Source organism: Temnothorax curvispinosus, unplaced genomic scaffold, assembly GCF_003070985.1.
Source record: "Temnothorax curvispinosus isolate PA1 unplaced genomic scaffold, ASM307098v1 QBEX01000224.1, whole genome shotgun sequence".
Taxonomy (NCBI): domain Eukaryota; kingdom Metazoa; phylum Arthropoda; class Insecta; order Hymenoptera; family Formicidae; genus Temnothorax; species Temnothorax curvispinosus.
In genome coordinates this window covers 3,146-17,109 of record NW_020210004.1, presented here as the reverse complement: position 1 = coordinate 17,109, position 13,964 = coordinate 3,146, and the positions used below count along the sequence as shown (strand labels likewise).

Below are 13,964 nucleotides of genomic sequence, written 5' to 3'. Positions count from 1 at the left end.
GTGAAGGTAGAATTGACGCACGTAAAACGACAGTGAAATTTAAATACGTGTTATAGTCTAGAGAAACCAATTTGTAAATTTCACTGTACAACAAATAAATGCCAATTTATAAAAATACACAGCGATTTTTGTTAATCATCCGTCAAACGGCAGAATTGTCATTTTTAAATCTCGTCATGACGAAATGAAAAGTTTAACGTGAAATGGTAAATAATTGAAAACGCATTTAACCAAATATAGACGAGGCTATATTCTCAAGGTATCTAAAACAATATACATCAAAAGGAAAAGTAACAAAAAGTTTAAACCAGATGAGTTTCTCGTGTAATAAATTATGCCAGGCATAATTTAGTGTTCCTTTTCTATATATAACTAGTCAATACATTGAAAATACAGTGTAATATACATATGTAACTTTGAAGTTTTCAGAATGAATCGATCTTACTCGACAGCTTTCTTCTTAGCCAGAACTGCGTCACGCGAAGGACTGCTACCTCTCTTCTTCGCACCTCGCGCACGTCCTTTGAACATATTCAACAAATTTCATTAGTTCTTGCTCCTTTAGCGCAAAATTCTTTTACGCTACAATAAAAAATTCAGTTGTTTGAAGAGTTTAACTCAGCGAAATCCATAATGTTTATGATTTCTCAGTATTAGCATGGCAAAAAGCATCATTATAATATATTTGATAATCAACAATTGTATAATGTTTCGGAAATGATCTTTTACCTTTCTTACCGGCTCGCTTGGCTTTATTATATTTGTTCTTCGAAGCTACCATCTCTTCCATTACTTTAGCAAGGTATTTATCTTCTTCCTCACCCTCGAGGATTTTGCAGGTAACTTTAATGTCCTGGATTACTACCTTGGAACACGATTAAAATGTTTTACTTGATTATTATAATTTTATTTCAAAACCATCAAAATTATTAGAAAATTTTAAAAATTTTGTGGATATTTCTCTCACCTTGCCTTCGTCTGTCTTGTCTAACACAGGTTTCGCAGCATTTTCTCCCTGCAGACGTACCCAGCCTTCTGTGTGCCCCCTTTGGAAATCGATGTATGCAATATCAGCATCAAATTTGTCTAAACATTCTTTAATATCTTCTCTTGTACACGTCTTAGAAACGCCAGAAAAGAAAATAATTGAACCTTTTGGCAATTTATTATCTGTCGCTGCAGGTTGTTCTTCATCACCCTCAGTCTCTTTTTGCTCTGTCTAAAAAAAAAAAAAAAACGAACTTGTAAAGCACAAGAGAAAGAATTTGGATTAAGAACGATAGATTACAATCATATTCATCTTTTATTTGTTTTTCTTACAGTTTTCTTCGTCTTATCTGCTTTCTTTTTTCTACGTTCCTCTTTTTCTTGTGCCTTTCCTGCATTATAATCCGCACTATAAATATAATATCAGATGTATATATATTAAAAATATATAATATATGTCAATTCTCTCTCTCCAGATATAATTTTTACTTACGCCCATTTCCTTAGCAATTCAGTATCTTCATATTTTACCGATTCTGCTTTCATAAATGCATCGGCGACATCAACAGTCTCAAATTGTACAAAAACAGATCCTTTGAATTTAAAAACCTTATCTTTATCTTGATATTTTCTCATCTGCAAAACATAATCATCTGAGATATTAAGTATACTAAAAATAATTTTTGATATCTATATTCTGATATTCATATCAATATCTACTGTTAAGTTTTTCAAATAATCCTAAATATAACCAAATAAGAAATAGACATTAATAAAATTAGGCATTGATTATTATTTATTATTTAAATTTAATCTCGAGTTTGTAGTCTTTATTTTGTCAGAGTCAAGTATAAGTAGGTGTTTACAGCTAAGAAGTTCATATTTGAGAGAAGGACGATTTACTCGATGCTCAAAAACGTTATATTTACTTATTTCTGTGTCAGACAAATATATTTACCACAATCGTTTCAAATGGCTTATACGGTTCGAAAAAAGCTTTCAGTTTGTCAATAGTTGTGTCAGTCAACGGAAAGCCTTTGACATAAACCGTTCGAGCCTCCTGAGCCTTCCTATATCCTTCATTAAATTCCGGTAGAGGATGCTTCAGCGAGCGACGTATCTTTTTCTTGTCCTCAGACATCTCAATGAGATCGCTAGTTTCCAAAGCCTTCAGAATTACGTCGACATTTTTGCTGAGAGAAGCCAGCATTTTGAAGTTTAACATGACGGTCATTGGAATCCAGCCTTCGTCCAGTTTTGTTTGCTCAATGAGAAATTTGTCCCTCTGCATATTTACATTGCCAAAGTAGTACTGCAAAAAAAAATTTTTAAAATATATATATAACCAGTAACCACACAGAGCGACCCCTGGAATTGTATGAGAATGGTTGACTCAGAGCCTCCACACAAGACTCTCGTATGATAGCGTAGCGTAACTTAACGTGGATCAACGCACAAGAAACGTATCGGTTAGAGTCTCCGCACAAAACTTTCATATGGTAACGTAACGTAGATCAACGCACAAGAAACGTATTGACGTATAAGGCCGTAACCGATATGTTTCTTGTGCGTTGACCCATGTTTTATCACGCTACGCTATCATACGAGAGCGGAGGCTCTCAGGCTGCAGTCCGTTTAATGCTGCAAATGCTTTGAAGCATTCTTCTCCTTCTTTCTTCACTGAAAGAAAGGAAAAGAGGAATGGTTCAAAGCATTTGTAACGTAAAGTAGGCCGTAGCTTCAGTAATGCATTCCAGGTTTGATCCTAATCCTCACGCAGTTCTGTTTCGTCAATAAGAGATTTATCCCTCTACATATTTACATTGCCAACGTAGTACTGCAAAAAGAAATTACAAAATAGAAGAAACAACGAACGAGGGAAACACGTCATTCTGTGTGAGAACGGTCGACTCGTGATCAGCGAGTCCCAGGTTCGATCCCGACTCTCGCCCCACGTATGTCCTTGATTTTTAAGTTATGTTGGCACCTTCGAAGAATCACCGAGGCGTGATTCTGCACAGTGACTTAAAAAAAAAGAAGACTACTAAATTATTCGTTTATGAAAATATAAAGTGCAAAGTATACCTCTACTTGTGCCTTAATCTTCGTCAAAAGATCCTCAGAAGGCTCCTCTTCTTCCGTGTCTTTTCCGTTTGCTTTTGTCTGTTGTTCCGTTTTTTCATCCGTGGCGTCAACGGTCGGCGCGTCGTCATTAACCTCAGTAGCGGTGTCGCCGTTCAACTGATCGTCGCCGACACTCGTTTCCTCTTGCTCGTTTTCCATGTTCAAGTATTCTATCCGCAACAATTACAGAAACGAATACGTGCGGCGCAATTTAAGAAGCGACAGCTACTGATATACAGTATTAAGTCTTTAAATTCTGAGAGCGAAAAGAAAGAATTACCCTAGACGTCCACACACGTGCTTCTTCGTTTAAGCCAAAAACGGAAATGACGGCCATGTATGACGGCTGATGACGGATGACGCTGACATTAGAGACTCTAGGGCTGAGTTTTCACTGAGCGCGTCACGCGTCGCGTCGTCCGAGTTGAACCAATCAAAACATCCCATTTCGATCCCGTCACAAGAATGTAATGAAATGGGATGTTTTGATTGGTTAACTTGTGACGACGCGACGCGTCACGCGTCGCGTCATCCAATCAAAACGTCCACGTTTATTACATTACAAAAATGTTAAAAAATGGGATATTTTGATTGGTTAATTCGGAAGACGCGACGCGTGACGCGCTCAGTGGAAACTCAGCCTAAAGGGTCTTGCACACAAAATTGCATAGCTTAGCATAAGCGTAACATAAGATCGCTAAACCAATGGGCATCCAGCATAAAGTCGCCATATTTTTTCCGCTGAACGCAGCATTGTGCATGAGCCCTAATGAGACGCAGTGGGTGCATCCAGGTGCACAACCAGCGCAACCGCCAACCGCTCACTGAGCTGCTGAGTAGCAATAGAACGTGATTGGTTCTTACTTTTGGATCCAACCAATCACACTTTGCTATTTAGCCGCTCAGTGAACGGTCGTGCTCGTCGTGCTCCTAGGCGCACTCAGTGTATTGTATGTATATACATACTACTGCTACTCCAATCTGTAATTGTAAAGGATTCTATGTAAAGAAGCTGGTAAGAAGTATCCAAATAGAAGAGCTCAATTAAAGTGTTTTGACCGATAGAATAGATTCGAACACGCATTCCAAAGAGGTAACAATATCAATATTGAATACTTTATCGGTTTATTATGTGTGCATTATATTTTTATTATTGAATAACTCTAGGTGTCTGGTGTAATAATCTTTATTCTGCACAAGTGCAGAGTAATGCAGGTGATCGAATTCGCTATATTCGTCACACATGGTAAACAGAAAACAAATTGGCGTGCGTTGGATCTTGAGGGTTGCTGTAATAAGATGTAATATTTCTGGCAAGATCGACGATTTGTAAATTAATATGGATGACGATCCACGACTGTCACATTATGTGTACATTTATATGGCCAGCAGGGATAAGCCGTTGAAATTTGCATTTACTGTTGGTGAAACCATCGAATACCTGTGTATAAAGGTGCGGGCAATTCTTTTTCTTTCAGTTAAATAAAGCAGAATGGAATGTTATCGTATATATTCTTATAGTAAACACGTACGAATGCTTCTGATTTGACAATTTTCATATCAAAGTTTCGTCACGTTATTTGTTAATTATACGAAACTATTATCTTTACACTAGAACAACCAACCGTCAAAATGATGGATCTCTTGTTTTAAATTACAGAAATTGTTAAGGTGCTTTTGTTGGAATTTATGTTTATTTTTGTCGAGCTAAAAAAATTATTATATATGCCGATTTATTTTCCATCGACCATTCAATTTCGAAGTTTTGTACGTACAATACCTAATCCACCAAAATAACAGGCTTAATAATTTCATAGTTTGTGTTGCAATTTTGTTTATAAAAAATTACAACAATATAAAATTCTCTTATATTAAGATTTTTTATAAATAGTTTTTTGAAAAATTCCATCCTGCCTAGTACATAAAAATAACTAAAATATTAAACAAGAGATCCAGGCCTAATTGTATATTGGCACATATTCTATTTACTTATCATAACAGTCTCACTTAATGACTCACTTAACATATGATTTTATATGCATTTGCCTTAAAAAATGTTCTCCTTAATATTTATAGATTGTTGCAATTAATACCATCACATGCTTCAGTGGTTGAATTGGTAAAGACATCTTCCCAGATAGTAGAGAGATCTAGGTTTGAACCCTGGCGTAATATTTTGTGCACCATATTCTTGCAGTGGTTCTAAAGATGCATATTAATGTCGATGTTAAATTGATTTGTCAATTTAATCATCTGATTGTACTATTCTAGCTTCAGTTTCAGACGTTTCGAGACCGACAGTAAGGGCAGTGTAGTTTGTGAAGCAAAAAATGTACATAAATTCATGCGAAAAATATTATTAGCCACAAAAATTCAACCTGACCGTATATTAGCACATTTTCTATTTACTTGATAAAAATAATTTTTGTCTTATTTACACTTATTATTTATGCCTTAGCTTCACAAGAAAAGAATAAGTGTGAAATAGTAAAAATCTTTGTAACTGACAGGTATGTTTGTTAATTATTTAAATATAAAAGAATTACAATTAATAACAAATAAAACGTATTTCAAATACCTATCAAATTGTCAGATATGTAAAATTAAGTATATGTTTGACGCTGGTTGTTCTAGTGTTAAGTAATATAGCAAGAGTATGATAAATCGACTTGTACAGCGATTTGTCTCGGTATAAAATAAATATAGAAAATATGTGTAGAATTTAAATATAGAAAAGAGATTCGCTCTGTATTTAACATAGGTAGTAGGATTAAATTCATTGAGCTTTGTAGAATAATTAACTCTTGTTATAAATCTATAAAGCATCTATGTATTTAATCATTTAATCTATGAAATATTTGATTTTTTTCGTTGTTTCTTCAAAATGCTATTAAAATTTATTTTTGCATTGTTTATCCGGTTTATCGTATTTGTCATAGTTGAATAAATTTTCATTATCCTTCCGTGCAAAGCATTTGAATATTTCTCGAAAAATCAAAATTTTATTCAACTTCTAGATATGCAATGCTTTTAATATAAGTCCTTTAGCAAGGCACCTGTTCGCATTGCAAAGTTATTCTACGAAACTATGGTTCCCATGTGGTCACATATTGGAAGAGGACTCGGAGAAGTACAGATTCAACTTTCGCTTGAGATTCAAGCCATCCAGTATGGACAGACTGAGAGAAATAGATTTAAATGCATATAATTATTACTTTGAACAAGTCCGCAGGGACGTGTTGGATAATAAAGTACCTGACATAGTTTATGAGAAACATAAACATGAATTGATTGGTCTAGGAGTTAGCGATATGTACAGGTAAGGTACACAACTCATCTTCTTCTGATAAAAGAATAAACGATTATATTTTATCTTATAAATAATCTTTTACAGCGAACAAATTTGCCGTAGACTTTGTTTAATGTAATTGCTGAGCATTATATGATGTAACTTTATGGCATTTTATTCGTTGCAGGGTAATGCTCGAAGAAGAACTACCACGAGAAATTGTAGAATCGGAATATAAGAAATATATACCTAAGGAATGCATAAAGAGGCACGCCTTTTTTATTAGGAAACCTATTCACAATGCACTTACGAAGTTATCTGGGTACGACGCTGCATACGTCAAGGAGCAGTATTTGAAGCAATTTGAACGCATGGCTCCGAATTATCCATATGAAGAATATACAACGTTAATGGATAAAGATGTTCCTAATCTAAGAGCTAAAGTCTTACTTAGAGTTACCATAGAGCAAGTGAAATACTGTGAGATTGACATGGGTACATGGAAAACGATTTGCAGGATAGAGGACATTTCCACTCTTTCCATAGGGTAATAACAAACATATAATAACATATTTCAACATATTAGCTTTCTTTCCTGATGCACAGTCTTACGACAAATTTTAAAATAATTTTTATATATAAATGCCTATATATAAATTAAATGTATTTAGAAGTAATGAATATCTATATTTATATCTATCACATTTTCAATTCTTTAGAAAGAACAATACTGTGTTGATTGGGAGGAGGACGGGCATACCATTGTGCGTACAATTTGACACAAAAACGATTCTGTTGTCTTTTGTATCCGCACTGGACGGATATTATCGCTTATCCGTCAAGTGGAATTTTAATCTTTGCAGTGGTGACAGTAGCATTATTACGCCTTCTTTAGAAAGATTACAAAAGTTAAGGTGCCATGGACCGGTTGGGTAAGATAATTTCCGCAAGACGACACAAGATTATATTCTGCTTGTTTTATTTACAAAGAGTCTGTAAAAAATATTTCAGGAAAGACTTCTCGTACACGAAACTCAAGGAAAAATGTGCCAACGAGCCAGGAAGTTACATATTGCGCGAGAGTGAAACCGAGTACGGCGTGTACTATATTGACGTTTACAACAAAGATGGAACTATATCTTCGCAAAGAGTGATGGAAACTAAACCTGACAAATTTGCAATGACAAACAGCGCTCGGGTGTACGAATCTCTGAGGCATTTAATTTCTTCGTTCCAAAATCCCAATGAATCAATATACTTAGGAAAATGCTTAGGATTTTCGGAATACGGTACATATATTAATAGTTACATATGAATTGATATATGTAATGTTTTAGAGAGAGGAAAACAAAAGAAAATGTTCATATTTTAGTTTTCCATTTATATATAGAGATTGTTTATTTTCTAGACAAGTCAAAATTATTACTTTGCGCTTCGGAAAACGTCGTGAACGAAGTAGCGGCAGACGAAGAGATAATCACTACTTTATTACAAGGTGGACCGCGATGCGTACCATGGAATGAGTTGCAGGTATACAAAGCGATCGCAAAGAGCGACGAGGATTTGACAACTCGTACAACAACAATGACGAGTTTGCATCGAGCTATATGGCGAGTTGCTAAGGGCAAGAAGCTCGAAGTTATAATGAAGATACTCAAGACGGAGGAGAATAATTATACCAAAGAATTTTTGGAGTTGGTCGGCAAGTGGAGCCAATTGCGATCGGGAGCTCTAGTTAGGTGAATATCAGAAATCTTAGAAAGATGTAGCGTGGAAATATTTTACGTTCCACTTTTCGCTTTTAGATTGTACGGCATAACTGTGGCTCCGACGATCGGAATGCTCCTCGAACTGGTAAACTTGGGCCCATTGGACAAGTACCTGTGCAGCAATAGCAAATCTGTGCTAACGGTCGATATGGTGGAAGCCACTGTCTGTCTGGCAACAGCCCTATGGCATCTGGTAAATTCCTTCAAATATCTGCGTTATATTTTAGTGTTACATAATTTTAACATGTAAAAATGTATAGGAGGAGAATGGTGTAATTCATGGAAATATAAGATGCCGAAACGTTCTCGTACATTTGCATACGGATAACAGCTTCATTGTCAAGTTGGGAGATCCTGGTCTGTTCACTTATACCGAGGACGAGTAAGTAAAGAAATAACGTTTTGTTTAATTATATTCATTGTTTTCTTTTCATGCGTAATACAAGGATTCTTTCTTTTGCACAGCATATATTGGATACCGCCAGAATGTTACACGGATTTAACATCCGCAAAATACAGTCTCCAAGCAGATATATGGGCGCTGGCGACAACCATTTGGGAGATATTTTCCAGAGGAGCTTCCCCACCCAAATATCATAAAACTCATACTGTTAAAATGGTACATTTTTTACAATTATGTGATTTCTTTACTTTGATAGATTTGATCTTTTTATTAAACTCTGACTAACATGATTAAATGGTGTTGTATTACAGTTTTATAAATGTGGAAACCGATTACCTCCTCCTAAGGATTGTCCAAACGAAATCTATAAATTAATGTTGGAATGCTGGGGCAAAAATAATTCTATATCAAGGAAACAGCCTCAGGCTATCATGCGAGATATTAATCAGATTCTATATGAAGTATATAATGCTCGTAGAACTCATACTTACGCTACTATATGCCCTAAGTTGTTCAAAGAAGCCGATGGAAATAACGATGAAAATGGCAGTATTTTTACAGAAGAGAGCAAATCAAATAGTGAATCACAAACAAGTTTGGTCACTGATTACACCAGTATTCCTTTCGACGATAACGGTAAGTCGATTTAAACCTTTTTAATTACAAAAATAATTTGTATTATTCTTGATCAATTTTGATGCTACTTATATAGACGTGTGTAATCGAGTTGTCGCATCTTTAGACATTAAAAAAATCATGAATTATCTCAATTTCTTCATTATAACACAGTATATATGTTTAGTTTACAAATAACAAAACTTAATTGTAACAACTGATACAAGAGACATGGATTAACTTTAATTTCTTTAAAAGCTACAGAACAGCTGATCAGCTATCAGAATCAAGACAGCAGCAGTGACGAACTATCGTTTTATCTACGTTGGCTAAACAACGAATTGTACAAGATGCCGGTGTCGGGTAACGGTAGCGATTGTGGTCCGAGCCGCGAAGATAGCTCGAGCAAAACCAACAAAAGCAAAACCAACGAAAAGACTTTCAACAGCAAAGATAACTCCCAATGGCAGCGCACCTATGAGATAAATGAAAATTTGGATGTGATCCTGCTAGGACGGATAGGTGAAGGCTTTTACGGCGAAGTGTATAAGGGTACGCTTAGGAGGCGTAACGGTAAAGAAGTTGACTCGGAACAGGATGTAGCCGTCAAGAAGCTCAAGACGCAGGAGGACTCGGAAAATGTGCTTGATTTCGAGAGGGAAATTAAAATCATGGAGGTGAATTATTGTTTTAAGAATCAGTTGTTGTTTCTTTAAAAATTGTTATACAAAACTCTTGTATCAAGAATTTTGTAAATCTTATCTGTTGCCATTGCAATATTTAAGTAGCATAACTTTAATATATAGTATATGTTTACTATATTTAGCTAGTATATTTCTTGTTAACGACATTGTTATACGTATTAATATATATTAATACGTATAACGTGAAAAGATTTAATAACAATAAGAAACAAAATGTTTCTATTTCTTACTGTGCTTAAAATTAACATATACTGATTAATTGCATGTTAGTTAAATGCAGTAGTAAGTTGACTACATTAACTCTGTTCTTTCTTGTTTATTTTTAGAGACTCAAACATCCAAATATCGTGAAGATTTTGTGCTCAGTGGACCGAATCTTGGTGATGGAGTTTATTCAATTTGGCTCGTTGCTGAGTTATCTAAGCTCGCATCGATTTAGTCTCGCATACAAAACACTGTTAGGCTTCGCCCTAGACATAGTCGCGGGCATGGAGTATCTCGGTAGTATGAACATCGTTCATCGAGATCTAGCAGCGAGAAATATTCTAGTAGCGAATGAGGATCGAGTGAAAATCAGTGATTTCGGCCTCGCGCAAGTAATAGCGGCGAGTGATTATTATGTTTTCAAAACCCTTCGTAATATACCAATTAAATGGTAAATATTACAAAAATATATATATTAATCTCCATTTTTTTATATTTAGACAATAAAATCAAGTAATTTTTTACATTTGAAAATAATGTAATATTTTTCATTTTCTTCTCGTTAACTTTTATTAAGCCTTAAGATGGGATTACTTTTCGCGTTGCTATATAATATACGCATCAAAAGAAATAAATGATTTTTCTCAGGTACGCACCAGAGAGCTTAAGGCATAACAAATTCTCAACACGTTCAGACGTGTGGTCGTTCGGCGTGACGATGTACGAGGTTTTCAGTTACGGCGTCGACCCACAGTTGTCAATCAGAGTGAGTGAGAAAGAAATCTCAATGACGACTATAACCGACCTACTAAACGCACTAGAACGTGGCCACCGTCTTCCATGCCCAGACAATTGTCCACAAGAAATTCATAGAAAACTGATGTTATCATGCTGGCAGCTGAACAGCCATGAGAGACCAATTTTCGCTACTCTACGCGAAGACATCGAGCAACTACTCTGTAATTATTAGAATACTTCGTGATTCCACACAAATCTGTCTGTTGTTGTTTTAAAAATATATGACATATCACAATCATGATTTCTCATGATCAATGGAAGATTCTTTGAAGAGTCTACAATTAGCTTATTTTTCGCAAGAAAAGCCATTTTTATTCCTTTATAAGGTTTCTGTAGTATAGAAAATTATACACATAGGTCAATTCTATTTTTATATTTTTAGATGGATAAATTTTAGAAAAAAATACTGTTCTATAAAAATTTTAGAAAAAAATAGGAAGTCAAAGAATCTGTCATTGGAGAATTCACAATCTTTCTGATCTTCGTATCTTGTATAGAAAGGATCTATCTAGTCGAAGACATTTTCGCCATTTTATCATGTACATGTGTGAAATATACTGCTTAAGTATTAGTATTATATCAGTGTTAGTTTGTCCCCAAACAAGTTTATAATTCTATTCTCACATTAATTTTATATATAATTTTCAACTTCCTAATCCACATCCTATACTTAAATCGAGGATATATACACAGTCCTGACATGAAAGTCAGGACCGAATCCCGAACCCGCTGACCACGAGTCGATTGCACTCGTGCGGAATCACACGTCACCCTTTTACACCGCTTGGATATTTTTTCACAATTACGTAATAGACCGAGAGCTGGCTACGAAAATACCAACGTCATTTCTTTAAGGAAATTTTCAACCTCAAACGATTGTGGCAATGTTGCAAATTAAGAAAAGTCTGGCTGGTGGCCACTGGGGTGGGTGGGGGGGGGGGGGGGGGCGTACGGCCTTAGGTGTAAAATATCGAGGGTAAAAAACGTCATAGCTGTAAGGCTAAAATTTTTTTTGCTTGTACTATATAATATTGTAAAGTACTTGCAAATGTTGCCAGACCTGTAGGTGGGGTCCAAAGTATTGCCAGATCAGGGTATAACTGCTTAAGACTTGATAACATTCACGTCATTTCTGTAAAGTTGAAATTTTTTTGCTTATTGTATACGTGTTTAATAATCTGTATATGAAATGACAGACAAAAATCTCGGGTCTAACACCGTGCCAGACGTCGCCGAAAATCTCAGTAGGGGAGACCGGGGCTAAGCCGACACTATTTTTTCAAAGGCAATTTTTAATATTTAATTAAAATTTTTAGGCAAATTCAATAATATATATTTAAAGAGTGTTTCTTCAGGTACAAAATTGATTCAGGAAGTTTTGCTGTACGTCGCTTTGTTTTGCCGCCAGGAAAGGAAAAGTGACGCGAAGACAAATTTTCGAATTGAAAAATGACGGGGCGAACTCGACACCCCGCCGGGGCAAACTCAACACTTTGTTTGATCGACACAATTTGATCTAACACTTATTTTTTTATTGTTTAAAAATAAAAATACATTGTTTATCAAGTGAAAAAACATTGTGTATTAGAAACAACAAGTCGGAATAAAGTAAACAATTATTTAAAATAATGAGAAAAAAAAAGATTAAACTTTTAATTATCTTTTTCTGAACTGTCTGAAGATTAAACTTTTAATTATCTTTTTCTGAACTGTCTGAAAAACAATTTATACACGTAAACTCGCGATCAGATGTGCGCACACATTCGTCATGAGCCATACGGTTGCATAAGATGCATTGTTTGTTATTAGAAGCTAATGAAATGTTTTCCGAACACACGCAACAGATGTTCCTTAAATCGTCATCGGAATCGGACGAAACAATGACCTTTTTTTTGCGATAATGTCACTTTAGGTTAGTGTCGTCTTTGCCCCAGTGGCGTCGTGTCGACTTAGCCCCGAACGTCGTTTTTTACTTTTGTTATTCCAAAAATATATAAATTTTGAAAAAATATGCAAAAATTATTATCGGATTCGTATCAAATTTCCCATCAAAATCACTTACCGGTAGATTCGCAAGAGTAAAGCTCGATGAAAGAGTAGACATTTTCGAGAGATCAGAAAAATTACTTTTCACTATCAAAAACACTTATATCGCGTTAAAAATTACACTATAACTCAGAATGTTACCAAATTCCGTTGATAATACTGGCACATAAAGACGCATTTACAGTAGCAAAGGCAAGTTTCTACGATAGATTTAAATTGGCAAAAAGCCTAGTGTCAAGTTCGCCCCGCTGTCGGCTTAGCCCCGGTCTCCCCTATCTATGGAATGTACTGTAAATTGCAGGCAGCAACAATTAATTTTATCACTTAAATTTTTCACGCATTAAATTTAAAATGTTTTCTGCTAATAACAATAATATTTACAAACATTTTTCACGGGGGAAGGGGCACACAAAAATTTCAGTTCTAAAACCTTGACAGACTCCGACAAACAAATCGTAGGATATAAATGTTCAACTTTTTTTACATATGTTTTAAATTTGAAATGTTTTGTTAATAAAAATAATAAATTCTTTTTGTTTTATTACAAAAATGAAAATTTTTAATTTTATTTTAAATTTAAGTAAAAAAATGGCTAAACAATTTTTAATCATCTGTTTCGCTATAATCTTCATATAAATCATCAAGTGCTTCGCAGTCATCACCGTCATCGCTATTATTAGGTTCATTTTCATCATCATCATCATGATCGATGTTATCATCACTGTCTTTGTCGCCACTTTGACTCTCAAATTTACATGTTTTAACACGTGTCTTGATAAGTCTATGTTACATCGCTTTCTATAAATTCTGTATATCTACTCGTAAAGAATAGCTCCCATATGTGTGTATTTTATCGCCCCGGTAAAGAGCTGTTTGTCGGAGTCTGTCAAGGTTTTAGAAACGAAATTTTTGTGTGCTCCTCCCCCTGTAAAAAATGTTTGTAAATATTGTTATTAGCAAAAAACATTTTAAATTTAATACGTGAAAAATTTAAGTGATAAAATTAATTGTTGCTGCCTGCAATT

At 34.9% G+C, this 13,964-nt stretch overlaps 2 protein-coding genes and 1 non-coding gene across 4 annotated transcripts; 1 reads left to right on the top strand and 2 right to left on the bottom strand.

Annotated features, from left to right (window-relative positions):
- Positions 1–225: 225 nt before the first annotated feature.
- Positions 226–3,459, bottom strand: LOC112467358 (la protein homolog). The gene is made up of 8 exons (XM_025035981.1): positions 3,392–3,459; positions 3,073–3,281; positions 1,946–2,299; positions 1,481–1,623; positions 1,321–1,396; positions 968–1,219; positions 730–865; positions 226–521 (listed from the first exon to the last, which is right to left on the bottom strand). The coding sequence occupies exons 2-8, from the start codon at positions 3,268–3,270 to the stop codon at positions 442–444; spliced, it is 1,239 nt and encodes a 412-aa protein (XP_024891749.1). The 5' UTR covers positions 3,271–3,281; positions 3,392–3,459; the 3' UTR covers positions 226–441.
- On the bottom strand, positions 592–680 carry LOC112467543. Its single transcript, XR_003042277.1, has one exon. It is a non-coding gene; the product is annotated as a small nucleolar RNA U6-53/MBII-28 (small nucleolar RNA).
- Positions 3,460–4,092: 633 nt separating the features above from the next.
- Positions 4,093–11,470, top strand: LOC112467427 (tyrosine-protein kinase hopscotch-like). Of its 2 annotated transcripts, none has more exons than XM_025036150.1 (14): positions 4,093–4,204; positions 4,279–4,564; positions 6,129–6,430; positions 6,588–6,947; positions 7,120–7,332; positions 7,412–7,689; positions 7,809–8,139; positions 8,206–8,362; positions 8,430–8,551; positions 8,635–8,788; positions 8,884–9,208; positions 9,452–9,864; positions 10,218–10,546; positions 10,744–11,470. In XM_025036150.1, the coding sequence occupies exons 2-14, from the start codon at positions 4,451–4,453 to the stop codon at positions 11,063–11,065; spliced, it is 3,420 nt and encodes a 1,139-aa protein (XP_024891918.1). In that variant the 5' UTR covers positions 4,093–4,204; positions 4,279–4,450; the 3' UTR covers positions 11,066–11,470. The 2 variants fall into 2 exon arrangements, with proteins under 2 accessions (XP_024891918.1, XP_024891850.1); XM_025036082.1 differs by having other exon boundaries at positions 9,446–9,864.
- Positions 11,471–13,964: the final 2,494 nt, after the last annotated feature.

Coding starts and splice junctions, on each gene's coding strand:
- LOC112467358 (XM_025035981.1), bottom strand. CDS start 3,270: ATGGAAAACGAGCAAGAGGAAACGAGTGTCGGCGACGATCAGTTGAAC. Junction 1,624..1,945: donor AGCCATTTGAAACGATTGTG/GTAAATATATTT, acceptor TATGTTTTGCAG/ATGAGAAAATATCAAGATAA. Junction 522..729: donor CAAGCGAGCCGGTAAGAAAG/GTAAAAGATCAT, acceptor ATATGTTCAAAG/GACGTGCGCGAGGTGCGAAG.
- LOC112467427 (XM_025036082.1), top strand. CDS start 4,451: ATGGATGACGATCCACGACTGTCACATTATGTGTACATTTATATGGCC. Junction 6,948..7,119: donor ATTTCCACTCTTTCCATAGG/GTAATAACAAAC, acceptor TCAATTCTTTAG/AAAGAACAATACTGTGTTGA. Junction 9,209..9,445: donor TATTCCTTTCGACGATAACG/GTAAGTCGATTT, acceptor TTTCTTTAAAAG/CTACAGAACAGCTGATCAGC.